General features: G+C 35.1%; 2 protein-coding genes across 2 annotated transcripts in view; one reads left to right on the top strand and one right to left on the bottom strand.

Annotated features, from left to right (window-relative positions):
- The window catches only part of ZNF804B (zinc finger protein 804B), a gene marked incomplete at its 3' end in the record, with an annotated part of 520665 nt that overhangs the window by 13380 nt on the left and 485742 nt on the right, over positions 1–21543 (top strand). The gene's annotated exons all lie outside the window — the stretch shown is intronic.
- On the bottom strand, positions 16946–17710 carry TEX47 (testis expressed 47; the record flags this gene model as incomplete). Its single annotated transcript, XM_081287361.1, has 1 exon — positions 16946–17710. The coding sequence occupies one exon, from the start codon at positions 17708–17710 to the stop codon at positions 16946–16948; it is 765 nt and encodes a 254-aa protein (XP_081143487.1).

The following is a 21543-nucleotide window of genomic DNA, read 5'->3' as shown; positions in this document are numbered from 1 at the left end:
GACATGAAGAATGGGGAGGAGTTACTGTGGTACAGACCCCTAAGGCAGGATTCAAGAATGAATGTCGGGCCTGGGATGGGCTGAGCGGCTACAAGCCAAGGCAGGACTGGAGACCAGTTAGCATCCTTTTAAACACAGCCATGCAGGACCCTGTAGGCCATGTAACAAGGACATAAGTAAATCACCTATGTGTAGGGACATATGGCTTTAAATCTCACTATAGAACTAAACTCCTATCCCTCTGTTGTTCTGCTGTTAGATCTTCTAGTTATTTCCTGTCAATTGAGCCAAATGAGATAGGTAATCATGACTTTTCTGTTATTACAAAAAAATCAGAAATAATTATGAACAAGAAAATAAGAGTTCCAAATTTGAATCATCATTAATCTAATTTATTCACTTATACAGTAAGTTCACGAGACATAGTTTCTTATAAGGAATGGGGAACTGAAAATCAACTTTTTTTTTTAATGGTGCTGGGGATTAAACCCAGGGCCTGTGCATGCAAAGCAAGCACTCTACAAACTGAGCTATATCCCCAGCCCCTTAGAGCTATATATACAGCTGCATTTTAATCTCATGGGACCACCATCATAGTAATGTTGTATAATTAATTGAAATGTTATTGAGCAGTACATGACTGTATTTTACCTTATTTTAAATATTTACCCTTATCCCACCCTTCCAGTTTTAAAGTAAGAACATGAAACTTTTCCCTTCTTGTAATAAGTATACAGAAGTGCTGAAAAGTATTGATTTCAAAGTTGGACTGAACTGATCGGCTCTCCCATGTCAGCTTTAACCAACTGTGTGATGGCTGTACCATGATGAGCCTCACATTTTATACTTGTGGTCATTCCTATCTATAGGGGCATTGTATACAGTGAGTGAGCTAATGAATGTTAAAGGTTTAGTTCAGTATTTGGTACATAGTAAGTGCACAATGAAATGTAACCAATGGTTACTTCTATCATTTTGACATGTTCTTCTAAACCCAGGTTTCCATAACCCCTTAAAATGTTCTCAGCAATGACTTGGAACTTAACACTTTGATATCAGTGGTAGACATCTTTGCTCTTCTGGATGGCCCTATAATACTGATCTGTACTGAAGTATTTTCTTGGGAAGAGAAGCACTGGCATAGGGGCCAGTTAGCATTCTGTTTAACACAACTGTTAGAAATAGCAGCCCATGTTTTCACAACTTTATAATAAAAATGCTCAGTGTGCCCTACTTTCCTAATACAGCCTTAATTCAAGGTGATGATACATTTGAAGTGGCTTTTCTATTTTTCTTGGTGTTTTTATCAGAGCAAATTTAGTGAAGTAGACAACTTGTTTTTATGAGTTCGCTGCCATGAGGAAGGATCCTCTCCCCTTTCTATATGGAAAGATATTTAATCTAAAACTACTGTTTCCATGATGGTAGGTATCCAAGCTCATTACTGTGCCTAAATGTTTTCTACTGCCTTTGGAAATTTTAAACAACAATCAGTGCCCCATTCACTGTCTTTCTGCAACAAAAACCTATTTTGCCAGTAAATTATTTGAAATGAGGAAATATTATGTGACTAAGGACTGTATATGTTATACATATGTATGTTCACACAATGAGCAAACATTAAAATTGATGTGCAGATATAAGCTTTTATACACATACCTTCTGTTCTCAGCCCATAGGAATGTATTCAATCAATGTATATCATCTGCCACTTCATGTTACAAAAGCATTTGTATCAGTGTCTAGTTAGATAACAGAAACCATTCTCAGGCTTTCAAATGGAGGGAAGGAATACAATTACAAATGTATTGAAAAGCCCGAGGGAGAGAAAAGGGAAGGTGTTATTACCCAGAGATTAGTAACCACTGGGAAGTCACTACCACTGCCAGGTCTGGGGGAAGTAAGGGAAAAGTGGTGTTGAATGGACCCTGCAAACCTGCACTCTCAGGTTGGTGGTAGTAGTGGTACTGTGGCTTCAGAAACCATCTCACCACTGTCCTGCAGGCATACAAGAACTCACAGTCCCTGAAGGAGCTCGTGGTCACACTGCCCAAGCTCTTGTTACCTACCATTGCCAGCTCTAGCCACAATTGTGCAGCTATTGCAAAGTCACCACTTGCCCTGGTACTGCTGCTAGCCACCACCAGAACTTGTGACTACTTATATGCTAAGGCAGCTGCAGTCACCTGCCTTTTTTGCCCATTTCCTAATTTCCACTTCTCCCACAACCCAAGAAGTGATTTCTATTGGCAAACCTAACCAGAAACCAGGGGCTCTCTGGGATATATGCACTTTTCAGGCTTCCAGTCAGTAGTTTATGGGATTCCAATTCCACAGGAGAGGAAGGATGAGGATAGAAATAATCACCAGCAAATACCCAGGACTGCATTTATAATTTGTACTATAAGATTGCAGAGACTAAGAGGGAGTGGCAGTAACTAATGATGGAAATCATTTTCTGTTATATGTACTGTATATGTGTGTTTATATGTTGTATACTTATAAATGTCTCTGTCTATAGAAATCTGACCAGTGGATATAAATGTGTATGTTTAACCCAGACTCCTCTTATTAGTTTTCTATTGCTACTGTAACAAATGAGCACAATCTTAATGACTTAAAATAAGACAAATTTATTATTTTCACTTCTACAGGCCAGAAGACCTACAGAGGTCTCACTGTACTAGAGTCAAGGTATAGGCAGAGCTACTTTTCTTTCTGTAGGCTTTCTTCTCTTTTCCCAGCTTTTAGAAATTGCCTACATTCCTTGGCTCATGGTTACCTGTCTCTGGTTTCAAAAGCTGCAATATCTCCTTATACTGCCATCTCTGTGATTCTCTGTAGGTGAGAAAAACAAAAATCTTTGCTTTAAAGGATATATGGTAGATTGAACCCACCTGGATAGTCCTAGATTCCTTCCCCTTTTCATGATACTTAGTGTTACAATTGCAAAGTTCTTCTAAACATGTAAGACAGAACTTATAGGTTCTGAGAATTAGACCTTGGACATCTATGAAGGCCTTTATTCTGCTTACCCTATTTCATAATTTTAGATTCATACATATGTGTAGTTATTCACTGTTATAATCTTCCATAGACATTTCACATATGATTTCCAAAACTAAATTATTGCTCCATCTGGTTGGGGACATTGTCTTCATACAGTGACCTAAGACTGAATCTTAAAAATGTTCTGTATTCCCTTGACAGATTAGTAAATCTACTAGAATTTATTTTTAAACATTTTCTTAATCTTTCCTTGCCATGTGCCTCTCCTACCACTCATACCTCCTGCCAAGGAATGCAGGCATCTTCCTGAAAAGAAAGTATTTTTTGATTAATGGTGTTTGGCATTGCTGCTAGCCAGTGCAGCTACTGATGTGTGTGAGGAACTCATGTTTTCAGCCCAATGTAATTTAGAGTATAGCATGGAAAGTGCATATTAAACAAATGCAAGTGTGATACATGTCCATTTATGATCTGTCTTACAATGTATCCCTGGTTCAGTTTTCAAAAATCAGAGTTTAAAATTTGGGAATATTCTAGAGACAGGGAAAGTTGGCTGATTAATTGCAATCAAAGTGCATACTTTCTGCATATGTCACCTTTTCTTGAGTCTGGAATATCAAGATGGAAAACAAGACTATTAAGTTACATGACAAATGTGACAACTTAGTAACTTTTAATAAAATCAAACTAGAATGTCCTTTAGCACTCACTTCCATCAGATGCTATCTAAATGGGATTAAAGCACAGATTTTATGTATGTACACCAGACTTAAGGCATCAGAACACCTGTGCTGGGGCCTGGGATGTGCATTTTAAGCAAGCATCCCATAAGTTTGTTGTGCACATTAAATTATGAAATTGTTGGACAATGTCAACTCACCAATACTCCAACTTTGTAACACTGAGGCCCGAGGTTAAGGAAGGATTTATGTCTTGCTCACCTCTATCCTCTCCTTTTTAAATTAGGAAACTGGTGGATATTCTCTGTAAAGCTCCCCAGAACCCAGTTCCTAGTCATGTCAACAAATAGAAAGCATTCACTTCATTCTAGACAAACTGTACCAATACTAGCCTTTCATATGCAGCTTAGTAGACTCTCAGTACAGCTGTTCATGTGGTTATTCATGCATTCATTCAATCTTAGTTGGTTAGACCACTCACAATGTACAGTAAAATTTGTGCATTTATACATAAGGCAAAATTAAAAGACAAAAATCTGGAGCAATATTTATATCTACAGCAGTTAATGTTAATATGTTGGTAAAATCAACTAATGTTCAGACTTTCTTCAGTAAGAAAACAATGGTAAAGACTTCTTATTAGCAATTGAACAAACTATAAAGACACATTCTGAGAATTCAAATACACTAAAAATTCATAACAGTTCAAAGATGAAGTAAGCACTTTTCAATAATTTTATTTCACATAAAACACAAATAATATTATAATTTGAAAATCTCAAATGATCTCTCTTCATAAGAAGAAATAAAAATGTACTTTCTGCTTCCCTTTTCATAATGTACTTTTTAAAAATTTTGCCACATTACTAGAGGTATGAATATTAAAAATTAATTTATGTATTTCAAGGTGACAAGGCACAGTAGCATTACTATCTCATTCTTTTAAGTACATATAATTAAGCAACCAATTTCTTGTTAGAAACATAATGGAAACAAAAACCCATAAAATCCAACATAAGTCCATTTTAATCTTAGAATTTGAGTTCTTTAAAAAAATAATAAAAATTTCTTCACAAGTATATTAAGTCATTTAATTACAATGGTGGAGTAATTTTCTAACATTCACATTATTGAAGAGTATAAGTAGGGCATTCATAATGCATATGAATAAAAATTAATTAACTTACCAGAGTCCAGTTGTCTAAATTGGTATTTAGGCATTTATCAAAGGGTAGCTCAGATTCTTCCAGAGGATATTAAGCGCAGCAGCAAAAGCTTGCTTAAGAACTAACCCTGTGCTTTATCCTGCTGGAGATACTCTAGAATATGTTCAGACTCCTGGATAATGGTTGCTATAGAAGGAGGACATATCCATAGCTTGACTAATTGGCCTGACATTCCTAAAGTCTCCCTGGGCTACTGGTCAGAATTCAAAACATCTTATGCTCTTATTACAAATTTTATTGTCACAACTGCATTTTGGAAAGCATGAACCTATAAACCACACTCCAAACTCAGTTTAATTAAAAAAAAACTTTATGAAATTGCTGGTTATTTTCATTTATGATTTATCTCATTTAATATTCAAGTGCACATTCAATTTACAGGTGACAAAATTGAGGCTTAAAGGTTAAACAACTTTTTCAAGGTTAACCAGCAGAAAATCTGCACTATGAACATGAATTTTTAAATGTGAAACCTAGAATTGTACTATATGTGGGAAGGTTGCTTTAAGAAATGTTAGGCTACTTAGCCCTCGCTTGCTTCAAGAGAAAAAGAAAACAAAAACAAAAGACTCCACAACTCCTAAGTGAACAAGAATTAATTGGAAAGATTCAAGGGTAGAAAATGCTACCAGGCCTCAGTCAAGGATAGAAAATCAAGAGCTGAGGTGACTCTGTTCCTCTGTCACTCTCAGATATGTCAGTCTCTGCTTCTTAGGTTAGCTTCATAATTTGCCACCTTTCAAGTGGGATTTCTCTGCTCCTGGTAAATAATAACTATCCTGGAGCAGGAGGAGAAAAGGGGGGGCTGGGTGACAGAAAAATTGAGAAGGTCACACTCTCTACACAGGAAACTGTGGAAAGACACACCTGAGAAAGGTTTATGGGCAGTTTCTTTCAGAGTGGCCTCAGAATAGAGGTGGGGAGCTTATCATTCATTGGTAGAGAAATGGTCTGCATTATTTAATACAAAGCCTTTCTTGTACTGTACTGTCATGCTTTGATAGTTAAATCCCTGGTTCTCCCACTTGACTGAGAGCTGTTTTATGCATCTTAATTAGTTTCTTTATGTGGGGTGAAAATTGTTACACACACGTAAGTTCATGCATGCGCTATATACTCTAACACCTTTATCTCTCTCATCTATAATTATATTATAAATATGCACATGTAATTTTATTCATGCAAGCATTTTATGCCTGTTAATCAACTGGAAGTCATCTGCATCAGGAGATATTTTGGTGTCAACAGTTTTATTGTCATTTGTTAACTAATTATTTGTGCTTATATACCTATCATTTGGTTAATAGCAGCAAGAACAATCAGGTATTGCCAGAGATAAACAAAAAGGTGCTTCTGCTATCAGAATGTGCCTACCTGTAACCTGTGGGTTTCCAAGCCTTCTGCAATCACACAGTACCCTGAGTAAATCTCTTTAGCATCAAGCATGAGTGAGAGCTCCTCCAAAGAATTATCCCACAAATTCAGTTTAGGCACAAGAAAACTTTCAAGGGAAAACATGGTATGCATTTCAAATCAATACTAAATAAAGTCCTACACACTTTTTCAGTTACAGAAACATTTGCTGTTTGTTATAATAAACCCCAAAGTGCAAATGTCAAATTAATAATTGCCTCCCTTTTAAGTGATAAAAGGAATACAAGAACTGCAGAAATAATCTCATAAAAACAATATTGAATATATTGTTTGATATGTATGGGTTATATTTTGGCTTAAAAAATTCAAGATAAGAATATTGTTTTTCTTCTCATAGCCCATTACTCAGTTTCCCCATTCCTAAAAGTTCTGCCCAATAACTATATGGCTTAAATACCAGCTTTTAAAAACTTCAAGTGCATGCATGTGTGTGTGTGTGTGTGTGTGTGTGTGTGTGTGTGTTTGTGTGTACTTGTGTGTGTTCTGTGAGACAGTGGAGAGTGGAGAATAATAGATGTTTGAAAAAATTCTACACCAAGAATAAGACAGTAGAAGTGTAGTTCTGATTTCACCAGAGAGAATAAGAAAGATGTGAGTTCTATCCTACTCTTACCTCCTATCAGTTAGTTCTGTGATTTTGAAAAAGTTTTCTGCTTGCTTCACTATCCTCACTGGGGTATTAGGCTGAAATGGAAATGTCTACAGCTCCTCTAGTTCTAATATTTGTTTGCTCTCTTAATATGTATTATGTTAGAAAACAGTCATTTTACTTAACAAAGGGAACATTTTAAAAGAAGATGTTGATAATTGTTGAATGAGGGTGGTGGGAAAATGGAGTCCTCATACAATTCTCTTTACTTTTGTTAATGAACAATTTAGAAAGAGAGAAATAATTGTTTTATGTTAGTTTATTTTAAGGAGTTACCTTAATATAAGAGGCGATATAAACAATAAAATGTACTAAGTAGCACAAATGCAGAAGTTGGAGAACTTAACAAGTTCCCTTGAGTCATTTCAGTTGAAATAGCTTATCATTTTGTTATAAATGCCATATAGGATGCACTGATAGCTGAGTTTAATGAACATACATTGCAGAGATAAATGGTTCATGAATTCACCATCATTTTGGATTGTGTGTTATTGCTCTCCGAAGTCATTAGTTTGGAAAATTGAGATTTGATTGTAATTTGCAGTTTGCTAGCAATTCCTGACTGGGCAAAAAAGGAAGTGACCTGGGTAAGGGCCAAATTTCAGAGCAAAATTTATGAATTCAATGTGATTGATCCATGAAGTATATAAAGCACTTGACATGATCTGCAATCAACTGTAACAGTTTGACCATGGAAATACCAATGGAATTAATGAAGACATATTCCAGAATTTCTGTCTGCAGAGCTGGATTTCTTCTAGTGCAATTATTTATCTAAACAAATGGTTATTGAGAAAATATTCCTTTTCAGAACTGTATACATGAAATCAACAGTCACTTGAAAGCCTTTAAAGTACAAGAAACCTGTACATTGTCACTTGAAAAAGAGTTAGTGGTCATCTCTTTACTATCTTTTTTTCCCCTCAGTACTGGGGATTGAACTCAGGGGTGCTTTTCCATTGAGCTACATCCTCATTCTTTTTTAGTTTTCATTTTGAACAGGATCTTACTAAGTTGCTTAGGGCCTTGCTAAATTTCTGAGACTGGCCTTGAACTTGCCATCTTCCTGTCTCAGCCTCCTGAGCTGCTGGGGTTACAGGTTATGCACCACAATGTCTGGTAAAATTTTGGAATCTTAAAAGGTGTTTTTGCTTTTCCAAATCTACTTTGAAATTTCAATGCCAACAGCCATGCTTTTGGAAATGTTGTCTACTCTTCCATTTTCTCTTATCTTTGCTTCTCAATTTAGTGCATCCTGTTTCTGTCTCCACTACCTTGCATAGCTCTGCTCTTCTCAAGTCACCAATATTGTTCTTGTCATTAACCCTACTCGTCTGGTCTCGTTTTCCCTTGCCTTGGAGGCAGTGATTCCTTCTTAGGGGAATCTATTCCTTTGTCTTCCCTGGCACCAACTCCATCTGCTTTTCTCCTTGGTGTCTGAGCGATTTAAATTGAATAATGCCTTCTTAGATTTCTTTCTAGCTCCGTCTTCTTCTGCTGTTGGCATTTCTCAGGGTTTTCAACTAGATTTTTTTGACTGCTCATTCTGTTTAGTTGTGCTGAGTGGTAGCATTCACTACTCCTGAATTCCCAGTCACCATCTGTAAACTGATTTTCAAATCTTTATCTTTATGACAGGTCCATCTCCTAAGATCCAGGGCAATATATTGAACCTTCTATTAGGTAACTTCACATTGATGTTTCTGGGACATCTCAAATTCCACAGGTTCAGAATAGAAAATCTCATCTCATTATTCCCTGCACAACCTAAACAGCTGCTCTCGTAGGTCCCTACCACAGGGAATGTACACCTTCAGGTTTTTATCTTTGACTCATTTCTGTTCTCCATATCCTGTACTTTCAAATGCCAAGATATGTGACATATCTCTTTATTCTTTCTACTGCTGCTGTCCTTATAAGGCATTATAACGACTATGCATAGACTTCTATCATTTCTTTCCCTGTAAGAGCCTCTTATCCACTGTGCCTCTCCAGTCTAATTGCCTAGTTCCCGCCCAATCTCTTCTCCTCAATTGATAGTGGTTCTTCTATAATGTGTATTTAATCATGGTGTTCCTCTGACTTAAATAAAACTGTGTTTCAGTTTTCTTGGAATACAGTCATAGTATTTATGCAGCTTTAAATGTCTGTAACTGTATAATCTGGCCCCATGCCTAGCTATCTGATCTCATCTCTCATGATTACCCTTTATACTTCAGGTTGTGTCTTATTGAAATTTTTCTTTCAGTCTCACACAACATGATTCTTCCTGCCTTTGTGTTTTAGGACACCCTACTACTATCTCTTTCTTTCCTTAGAGGACTCCCCTGATCCCTGAAACTATGTAAAGTTAGGAAACAAACTACTGCAACTTGTGTATCTGCTATGATAACTATAATGTTTGTTTAATTTCCTTTTGTGTATTTGGAGTACAAGAAAAAGAAACCACGTGCTCTTTAAGGTAAAAATTATGCTTATTTGGCTTATGACTGCATGTAGCCATGCTTAGCAAGGTACCTGACGGTTTTGCAGTCCATACTTTCTGAGTGACTAAAGACAGAGTAACTTCAAATGTCTGCCATGTTCTCTTGGCACCAGTTAATAAAAGTGGTAGGCAACCCGTTACAATATAGTACCAAAACCCACTTTTTTCATTTACATTTTCATTGCAAATGGAAAAAAAATGACATACCAATGGATTTGGGAAGTACAAATGAAGGCTTTCATGTGCTTGTCTGTTCCATGTTCCCTAACACATGGATTTTGAATATACTAGTAGGGCTGGAATCCAGGGGTGCTTATTACCATTGAGCTACAACCTCAGCTCTTGGAATTTTTCATTTTTGAGACAGGGTCTCACTAAGTTTCTGAAGTTGTCCTTGAACTTGTGATCCTACTGCCATAGCCTCCCAAATCTCTGGGGTTACATGTGTGTAACTTGGATAATAAACAGTTCTTTTAAATTAAAGTTTGGAGTGACTTTGACTAAAGGAAGGCACTAGACTCAATAAGCACTACTGATTTCATTTCTTGTCCCACTAAATGCAGATATAAGATTATGGGGGAGATGTGGTAGTCGATATATCACATTCAGAATAATCTTTGGGACAATTTTTCCTTTAGCTTATCTTGTTTCAACTTATCAAATTCCTTTACAAGAAGTTGTTTTCTTGTATATTAGCACCTAGCCATTTCCACAAAGAATGAGATTTTATATATGTGATCTATACCTCATATAGTCATATTAATAATGGAAATAATATAATTTCAACTAATGACATGTTATAGTTGTGTATGTAGGTATATAGAGAGGTATCACTAATGGAAATATCAAACAAAAATAGTTTTATATGTTCAGTATCCTTTCTATATTTCCTGCCTCACTTTCCTATATCAGGAATGGTACCATTTTATTGGATAAACAAGAGACATATTTGACATCTTTTGAGATGTTTAATCTATGTTTATTCACCTGATTATTATCTCTCAAATTTGTACCCTTACACTAATTTCCATGCTCATTAATTTAGTTCAGACTCTGATCATCTTCTGTTAGAAGAGTTTTAACAACTTTCTAGGAATCAGTCAACACCAATATGTTCCTTGCCAGGCTATTCTCCACTCATTAGCAAAACATATCAGCTTATGCCCTTCGTAATATCTTCAATGACTTCTCATTGACCTTCAAGAAAAGTGCTTCCTCCTTCATTAATTCAGACTAGGATTCTGATTTTTAATAGAACATCTCAGTCCTGTCCATGTCTACCTGATTATCCAAATCTATATAGTATTTCCTTTCTGATGGTTTTGTCTAATATTTGAGAGGCTTCACTGACTTTATGGTGTTCATAGATTCTGCAGTGTAGGTGAGAAGAAGCTCAAAAAGAAATAAATTATTTGTTCATATTATATATACAAATATATATATATATATATATATATATATATATATATGAAATATATATAAACCTAGAGTCTGAATTAATGACTAACCTACTCTATCATAAAGTACCTATAGGCAATACTAATATCTTTCTCAAAAAAATTCATCCTCCTCATCTCTATTTAAGCTATATATATATGCAGCTAGAAATAGAACTAGTACATAACTAAGATCATTCATCTCACTTACATGTTAGGTTTTCCTTTTGACTTTGGAGCAGAACTGTGGTCAAATAATGTTACTCACTACACAGAATAAACAGTGAAGAATCAAAGAATTAAAATATCCAAATATGCAGTTTTCATCTTTTGTAAAGAAACCTTGTTTTTGATAGTCTGTGTGTATATATATATATATATATATATATATATATATATATATATATATTTTTTTTTTTTTTTTTTGCTTCCAAAGATCCAAAGCATAGCTGAATGGGGAAGAGGGATTGAGTGAGAGAGATTCTTTAGGAGGTCATTACAGTACAGTCAATTTTAGTAACATATAAATATGTTTCAACACTTAGCAATTTATTCTGCCATAAATCAAGCCTTTACATTTACTATACTGTTTTTTAAACATTGGATCAAGACTATTTAAAAAAACATAAGGGAGGGTAGAGGGGGAAATATAGAAATTTGGTGGATTAGACAAAAGGGAATGAAGGGAAGGGAGGGGTGATGGGAATAGGAAAGACAAATCAAACATAACTTTTCTATGCTCAAATCTGAATACACAACCAGTGTAACTCCATATCATGTTCAACCACAAGAATGGGATCAAAATTGTAATGGGATGGGCTGGGGATGTGGCTCAGGCGGTAACGTGCTCGCTTGGCATGCGCAGGCCATTGGGTTTGATCCTCAGCACCACATAAAAATAAAATAAAGATGTTGTGTCCACTGAAAACTGAAAAATAAATATTAAAAAATTATCTCTCTCTCTCTCTTTTCTCTCTCTCTCTCTCTCTTAAAAAAAATTGTAGTGGGTTGCACCCCGTGTATATATAATAGGTCAAAATACACCCTACTGTCATGTATACATAAAAAAACAAATAAAAATGGATCAATATTTTAAAATCCAATCATATATGTGAACCTTATAATTTAAATAGTATCAAATTTATACTTACAATGACTTAGGAAAGATAGAAGGTAAATATTCATCTTATCAAATGGATAAATATTAGTCATATCAAACACCTATCTCAAAAGCAGGTAAACATAATTACTGAAATCAGGATTTAAAAAATATAAAGAAAATGTCTTTAATATGAAATAAAAATTCCTTTCAATGCTTGCTCACATACTGCAACAGGAAAGAGTATTTTAATCTAATAAAATGGGAATAAGTAACAATACTTGGATTTTGGTTCAGTGAATAGTAATATGTAAATATAAAAGTTTAACAGAATCACTTGCACTGTGTATTCTTGGTATATTTCCAAATTAGAGTAGAAGTTATTATGTGGATAAAAAATTAGGAATTTTAGATATTAATAAGAACAAAATTTGTGGGAAAATTCTCACAGAATTTAGATGTGGAGATGGAAATGCTTGTGGGCATCCAGTGGTACTTCTTAGGAAGGCACTACGTAAGACTAGAACAAAAATTGGTCCATGCAGTAATAAGGAAAACACTCAGCATTAAATGCAGACCCCTAACAATGACCAGAAAGCCCCACATCTTGTATCCTGGGCCACTCTTTGCAACTCTCCTCTTCATGGAAAAGAGCCACTCACTCTAGACTTCTTGCTGTCTTTCAAACACACCAGCATACTCCTGTTAAAAGGTTTTTGAATTTGCTGTTCTTCCAGAATGTTCTGACCTTTGCCACCCCATCTTGACGTGTATGGCACCTCTTCTCATTCTGGTCTCAGTTTGTAGACCACTTACTTCCTTTGAGAAGCCTTCCCTGACCAACAAACACAAATGATGTAAACGGGACCCTTAAGTCACTGTCAATGTTATGACCTTTATTTCCCCCACAACACATAAAAGTATATGAAATAAACTCCCCTGTTTATTATAGTTCTTTTTTCTAGATGACATGCTCAATGAAAACATAGGCCTTGTCTTATTATGCCATGGTATCCAGGGACTAAACAGTGATGACAACAAAAAATATTTGTGTGAAAAATGTTAAATAAATGAAAATGTAAACAAGCATTTGAAGTTAGTAGTTCTTAAGTAGTAATTGAGGTCACGGCATGAACTGGATTGGGGTAAAGAACAAGTAACTACAGTGAGCAGGCACAGAAAAGAATACCTTGACAACACTATTATCTCCTTTTTTAGCCTCTTTGGGGATAGAAACTGGTCCTTTAGACTGAAAATTACTGGTGAACCAATTAGTAAATATTCACCTTGAGTTAAAAATGGATCTTTATTTTATTCTAACTTTATAACTGCTTATAATTAAATCAAATATAAGAACCCCCTTTTTGAAGTTTACAACTATATAGGAACATACCAGCAAGAGTATTTGGATTGATCTAGAGTCCAACCATTGTAACAAATTACCAATAAAATAAATAATCAAATAAAAAGTATTGAATTTGGTCTTTCAAAAATTGAGAGAACAGAAAATTATTAATGATTACTACTTTATATAGCAACTCAGCATTGGCTCAGTAAATACAAAAGTTTTTTCTTGAATATTAAAAAGAATCCATTTTAGAATTAAAAATTGTAAAGTAATGAGAAAAGTGAGTTGACAGAAATCATTTACTTTACATAGTTTACTTGTAGAGGAACCAGAATTTGTGTAATTAATGCAGTGAAGGGAAACAAGAGCTAATGTTATAAACACTTTCTTTTGCTTTTGGTAAAATACCTTAATATCTTTAGGCCTCATATACTTTTATTTGTAGAACAAGGAGAGTAACAGATATTTAAAAGATGCTTTTTTTTTTTTTTAGTTTTACCTGTATTCTTTTAAAATCTCTGCACTGTGTTTATTAATATAAATGCTATGGGCAGGTAATCTGGAAATTTAAATAATTGACCACAAGGGGGAGAACTCTAATTCTACATTAAATCATTTAATACAATGAAATATTCTGAAAGTATCTTGCTGTGTAAAGTTGGTGCAAGGCTGTCTTATTTTTAGTTCCTCAGGGAATCTTAGGTACAGCACTGAAGAGATAGGTTTAACTTAATTGAAATGCAGTTTTATGTAACTAAAGTTACAAGAAAGTTACTGTATGTCAAAAGCTATTTGGATTAAGCAATAATTCTCCATGAAGAAATAGAAATGTTTATTAATAAGGAGACAACATTTTTTTAGAATTTAGCCTGGGAGAGTTTTCCTTTCAAATATTATTTCAGTTATTCTTCAAGAAATCTGTAACCTTCCTGAAACTCATTAGTCAACTCTAAAGCAAGCATACATCAACAGGGCAGTCTATTACATAGTATCTACAAAAAAAAAAAAAAAAAATCAAAAGATTTAGGGTGGAGCTGGCTACAAAGTTTGAATTTTCCATGTTCATGAACATATATGAACATATGTTATGGTTCATTGTTATCTGAGTATTGAATACTGTATGTTCACAGTGTTATTTATTTTTATCTTTGGGTGTAAGGAAACTATAACTTTGATTGAGTTGAAAATTATGAGTTTTCATCAGGTTTAATGATTTATATTTTGAGTATTTATCAAACTAAGTTATATTTTTATGGTCCGAATGTAAGATTCTGATTTTTATCAAATATACTCAAACCATATACAGCTAAATAAGTCTCCTTTACACATTATTATTGTAAGCTATATAAATGTCTCAGTGCTACACCTGCTACAGAAAACAATGGGTGCTTCCCCTTAGAGGCAGGATGTTATGATTTAGACTTAGAATGTTCCCCAAAGTCTCCAAAGACCAAAGGCTTGGTTGTCAATGCAGGAAGTTTAGAGTAGGTCCTTTAGGGAATATTGAATCATGAGGGCACTAACGTTAACATTGGATTAATCCATTTGATGGGTAACTGGGAGTTGGCAGAAAGTAGGTGGGACCTACTTGGAGGAAGCAGGCCACTGAGGATATACCCTGGAAGGGTATATTTTATGTCTAGTCCCTTCCACATTCCCTTTATCTGCTTCTTAGCTTCCATTTGCTGAGAAACTTTCCTTTGCTACTTCCTTCCTTCATGATGCTCTACCTCAGCAAAGGTTCAAAGGAATGGAGTCAACCAACCATGGGCTGAAACCTCTGAAACTATGAGCCACAATAAAACTTCCCTCCTTTAACTTGTTTATGTCAGGTATTTTGGTTACAGTGATGAAAGCTGACTAAAACCGTGTCACATTCTTTATTCAATGACAGTAGATCTTTCTTTGAGAGTGAGTGTGATATTTATAAACACACATATCTACAAATGAAAGATTGAAAGTTAAAACTACTAATCAAGTTGGAGCATATGTAAGTTGATGATTAAAACTGGATATAACTAAAATATTTAAGCTGTCTTTGGTTATAAACTTCTTTAATTCAGCTTTCATAAAATGATTTTGGCATGGTGTTATTACTGGGTTATATAGAAATCCTCATAAAGTGACTATAATAAAGGGTAATTTTCATTTGAATAAATACCTAACTAATGGTGTTCATAGACTTGTAGTTTGTTCAGGACTCAGTGGGAAAAAGTCATTTCTAACTCCATATAACATTAGCTGGGCTGACTTGAAATCTAAGATTAACTGGAAGACCAGAGTCTGAAATCACCCAAAGTCTACTCACATGTCCAGCGGGTAACACTGGCTATAGGATGGGCCCTAACTAGGAATGTCAATTGAAAACTGCTTAGATTGCTCACAGTATAGTGTTGAGGGTCTAGGAGCTAGTGAGCAAAGCAAAGGACATGGCATTTTTATGAATCAGCCTTGAGGGTCATGTGGAATAACTCCTGAGGTACTCCATTGGCCAAAGAGATCAAAAAGACTACCTGATTTCAAGGGAAGGGATTTAGAAGTCACAGCAAAAAAAAGATCGGAAGAATGTAAAGGTTACATTGTAAAGGGAGTCTGTGGGATTGGATACATGGGAGTATACAGTACCATGTACCTTAATTTCATATATATTAATCCAGAATTTTTATCCATAAACTATATTTTTATTCAGTTAGCAAACTTTAGAAAATCTGCTTCCAAACAAAATTCACCCCATCAAAGAAATTCTATCTGATGCAACAAACATTTAATTCATTTCCTATAGAAATTGCTTCATAGGGAGTAAATTGAGAAAATATCTTACATGGAATCATTTAGAAATAAAGTTTTAAAGTGGACAGGAATATATCATTATGTATTTCGTGCCCTGCCCCAGTGCATGAAAATGTCATGTAGAAAGAGGGGTGCTCAATAAATAATGTCACATGAAGGAATATAAAGCCATCTGATGATGTGTTTTCTAGACATTTCAAAATAAATATTGTGTTCTTTAGCCTTATGGTGATCCTAATATTATTGTTATATATGTAGGCCAGAATACATGAACTTTGAAACTATTTTCAAAGATTACATTTTGCTTTCAGAATGCAGGAATCATATAGTGAGTACTCTTCTTGTTTGTGCTCAGAAAGCCCTAATACTCCTACAGTAATAATCAAATCATATATCATATCATAATTAATTTTACACATTCTTGCATCTAACTTTAGTTTGCAGGCAACTCAAGGGTTGGATTGTCCCCCTAAATATTCCATTGCCAGAGGATTGTACTTCTGCTACATGGTAAAGTCTGTTCACTAACTTTTGAGAGAATTAATGAGAATCTGAATTTATATTTTAAAAAAATTAGTTCCACAAAAGTGATGGAATTTGAGAACTATGAATAAAAAATAATGTATTTAACTTAATATCAGAACAAATACACTCTTATATTTAGCTCAACGTATTACCTCTGTGTACACTGCAGTGTTTTTTAAAATAGAGAAGGAAAATTCTAGAAATATTTTCCCCTTTATTTAAAGTAGCACAACATCCTCAAGAGATCAGACCATATCATATCTCTCAGCTGTAGAAACGGGAAGGAGCAGGCCAGACCACCTCAGAATCCATGGTAACGTGAATAGGTTTATTATACATGTTCATGAATGTTTGTGGGTCCATAAATTGTTCACATTTCAACAGATACTTTATGATTTGTTCTGGAAGGAGTAGCTCAGGTGCAACTTGGTGCAAATTATCCCCTGGTCCCTTAGCACCCGCTTTCATAGCCTTAAAAAGGTGAAGTGCTAGTTTATGAGTCTGGGTGAGGAAATCTGTGATGACCTCATTTAAGGACTGTGACTGTGTCACATCATCAAGATACATAACTGGCACTTTGATGACTGAAACGTGCCATTGCATGAAGAATCTCGTTGGGATGTTATGAGAAATGACTATAATTTTCATTTTTTGGACGAAATAGTCTGTTTCCTTTCTTTCATGGTCTAGATAATCTAAAAGAATTTGGTAGAGGGTATCACTGGAAGACTCAAGGATATGCAGAAGAGACGTGGGGTATATGAGCAATAATCCTGTCACTGCTTCTCCTGGGTGATGTTTCAAAATCGACTGAAATACTTGTTCATAGTATTCAGCAATTTCTTTTTTCTCCAGGTTTGCTTGTGTGTTGGCCACTAGAAACATCCTATGAAGGAGGAATTTCTTTAGCTGTGGTCTTTGTTTCTCTTCCAGAAGGTGCAAATAGTTGCCGCGGGGTACTTGTGGCATTAGAGCTTGCAAGGGTAAAGGCCTTTTGCGGCCCTTCTGACTGTGGGCCAGGTTGGCCATGATGAATTCTATTTATTCTTCTAGATGATTTCAGATTTTAGTTTATCACATCATCAGGAGATATCTTTAGTAATGAACTCTTACTTTTATTTCTTCTGACCAAAAAAAAAAAAAAAAGAGTAATTGTTTTTCAAATGTTCAAATGTTACTGAATAGAATAATCCCTTCCCAGGGCTATCAATTAAGAATGTCTTTGAAATGAAAGAGAAAGTCAGGAGACTTACACTTTAGAGATTGGTTTTAAGTTTACAATGAAATAGCTATTATATATCCTAAGAAGAAAAGGTTGCCAATGGAATGGTGACTACACATTGTTGTGTTTTTTTTTTGTCAATTAAAAAAATGGTATATTTATTATTCTTCCAATTTCTTTTATAAATTTAACAGTCTATAGCTTTAAAATAAAATCTGGGGCACTCTAAATCCAAGTTAACTTATTTAATATTTACTTGAAACACTAAAAGTTAAGTGTTTATTGGATAAAAAATGATACACTTTTCAAGTAGTGAGTGTTGATCTTCTCCTATCAATAAAATTACTCTTGTTTGTTATCATTCTTAAGGTTTAAATAAAAATATTTTGCTAGTTTGACTTAATCTTCTTAGAAATCCCCTGCTCTCCAAGGTAAACTTTTCTTTCTTCTTTCAAGTGCTCTGCACGTACCTGCCCCAGGTCCTGCTTGCCTGTCCTCCATCATTCCACCAACTGCCAGTGCTCTGTGCTCTCAGCCCTCCTGGGTTCTGACTGCCACAGGGCATTGATGAGTTGGAATGCCAGTGGCATTAAAGGGCCAGAGTGCTCATGCAAGTCCCATCTCCTCACTTAATGAGAGTAGGCCAACCAACACCTGGATGTCACTGTAGGGGAAGTGAGGGCTTCTTTGCCCAAATGACTTTTTGTTAGCCAGGTACATTTGTAAGTCAGAGGTGGTGGACCTGACTTTTTTTTCTTCCTTTTCATTTGGGTCAATAAAAAGTGTGGTTGTAGAGTTTCTCTGTTATACTAATTAAATACAGAAATAACATATCTGGATCAGTGTGATGGTGAATCTGTTATGAGAAAGTGCAACTATTGCATTTGGGTTCCTTAATTTAATGTGAATTGAAGTTAATTTTTAGAATAAAAATTAATAATATCATCTATAAACATCATATTCACACAACCTCTAAACAACAATTTGAAAGCAACAAGGTTAGCAATCACTCTTATTTAATTAAAAAAATTAAAACTTAGAGTGCTTTTTTTTCTCATGAGGTTGCATTACTCAAACTAATGATTAAATTTTAATAATTTACAGTAATAAATTATCCCTGAAAGTGGAGGCTGAGAGGTGAGCTAATAATTTTTTAATTGTGTGATACATAAAAATCTACTGTAATTCCTCACTTCATCATTTCCCGAAACAACACAATCTTTCCCAAGTTGTTAACTTTGTCATTGCCTAGTATTGGGATTGTCATCATTCTCAGTCTTCTTACAGCTTTGCACAAGGCTCCTCTGTTGATCACAATCTGCACTATGATCTTCTCTCTTTCCCTGATTCTCATGACTCTGTACTGCCCTGAATTTTGGTTGTATCCCAATTCCTTTTCACATCTAGCCATGGGCAATACTGAGGCTCTGTGCTCATGCATATCTCCCACTCTACTTCCTTGCTCTTAGTTCAGCATTATCTATACTTCTCTTTTGTAAGGATATTTGGGTAGTTCTTGTTGCTACTCTTGCCTCTAGGTTTCATGATTGACAATGTTGATTGACCACTGATCTTTCCTACTGAGCTCAGCTGTGGACTGGGAATCTTCACTCTAAAGACTCAAGGCAGGCATAACTAGTTGGCTAGGGTTGACAAAGATGAAAAAATGAGCCCATTCCAGAATCTTCTCTTCATAGAAGACTCCTAAATTATTTCCAGTCATTTATTTCTTATTTACAACTCCTCTTTCCTTAGGTGTGACTCTATTCTTTTGAATTTAAAAATGCCAACATTCTACTATTTTCCTTATTAATTCTGTTTACTTTACAAATACCCTACTAGTATTTGTATTAACTTTGTTTTTTTCCTCTTAGATTTCAGGCAAAAATCTTCTGTCTGTTCTTCTCATGTTTCCTAAAAGTCATCACCAAGTTTATTCTCTGTGAAATGCGTTTAAATTCTAGATTTTCATTACCTCCTTCATAGTCCATCTCTTTATTTGGATTATGATAAGAGTCTTATGCCCTCAATATTTCTCCATCCCCAAAATTCAGCCAAAAGTATGAAATTCATTTGCCTGATAATGTTAGAAATATACTAACTTTTTATTTTGCAAAATTCCTGCTGGTATGTCCCCTCCATAGAATGCCAAGAGAGGGATTATCTCCCTTCACCAGGTCTAGAGTGATTTCTGGCATTTATTTCCAAACCCCAGTGATGGATTAGAGCAAAGAGTTGCTTAATGCCTCACCATTGCTGAGGCTGGCTTTGAACTTGAGATCCTCCTGCCTCAGCCTCCTGAGCCGCTGGGATTACAGGTGTGAGCCACTGTGCCTGGTTTTCCATGAATTGTTTTTTGTTTTTGTTGTTATTGGGTTATTTCCTCCACAGTTGCCAAAAAGCTATCTTAAAGGTTGAAGGGGCACTTCTCTTATATTTTTGGCTTTCATGGATCATACTACCAACTACCAATAGTAAAGTTTGTGCCAGATAAGAATAGAAATAGTGGTAGGTGTATTGGCACACACCTGTAATTTCAGCAACTCAGGAGGCTGAAGCAGGAGTTTAAGGCCAATGAGAGCTCATTCACTTAACTTCCCAAGAAAACCAAGCTGCTGCTTCCATCTTGATGTTTCTAATGCACTGAACATTATTTGCATGATATCTATTTTTTTTTCTGCACTGTTTCAAGAGAATCTCAGATTCCTGGCTTCTCATCACCCCTATCTAACTCTTAGATTCTGAATTTAGAAACTAATATTTTCATTTTTACATTTTTATAGTGACGATATTACTTGGCACACCAATAAGTCTGAGATCAATGAGTAGTTAATGACAGTAGATGGATTTGGTTGGATCACAGGAACCATGTAGGAATTTTCCTTTAAATTTACTTTAGTCAAACCATAAACATGCTCCATTTTCAGAGAAATGACCATGCAATAGATTTATTATTAAATTTACTTTTAGTTTAAGGCCATCCTCAGCAAGTTACAGAGACCTTGTCTCAAAATAAAAAATAAAAAAGGCTGGGAATGTAGCTCAGTGGTAAAGCACCTTGGGTTGAAAACCCAGTAGCGCCGCCCCCCCCACAAAAAAAAAGTGACAGAAATAACAACATGTAGGTATAACAAAAACTCTCCAAATAACAGTTTAGACAGTTTTTACTAAATGGCATGCATAACTAAAGTTGCACATTCTTCTTTCAATAGACACTCAGCATTTGATTTCTCAGGTGCAACAGTTCTTTTGTTCTACATATTAAAGGCCATTTTCTTACTTACACTCATATGGCGACTCAGAACTCTTCTATCTATTGATCTGGATAAGGAGGCATTTATGTTATTCTTCCAGAGTGATTTGTTAAGAATAGCTATACAAGTTCAAATTCAAGCCTCTTATAAGTCACAGAACTGAATAGGAAATGACGATGCTGACTCTTTTTCAATTGTTTACCTATCTACTTTGTTACTCAACTTATATCACACTCATAGTGTGATATATACTTGCCAAACAGTGTACTTTACTATTCCCTACATATTTTTATTGTTTTGTTGTCCAGAATCAAATATTTCTGAATAAAAAAGTTCTCAATGTTCTTTTTTTTTTCATTGTAAAATAGACAGAACAGTTAGAAAGG

The sequence above is a fragment of the Spermophilus citellus genome (genome assembly GCF_964194105.1).
Source record: "Spermophilus citellus genome assembly, chromosome: 3".
NCBI classification, from domain to species: domain Eukaryota; kingdom Metazoa; phylum Chordata; class Mammalia; order Rodentia; family Sciuridae; genus Spermophilus; species Spermophilus citellus.
The sequence above is the reverse complement of the archived record's forward strand: the minus strand, read 5'-3'. Positions and strand labels throughout refer to the sequence as shown.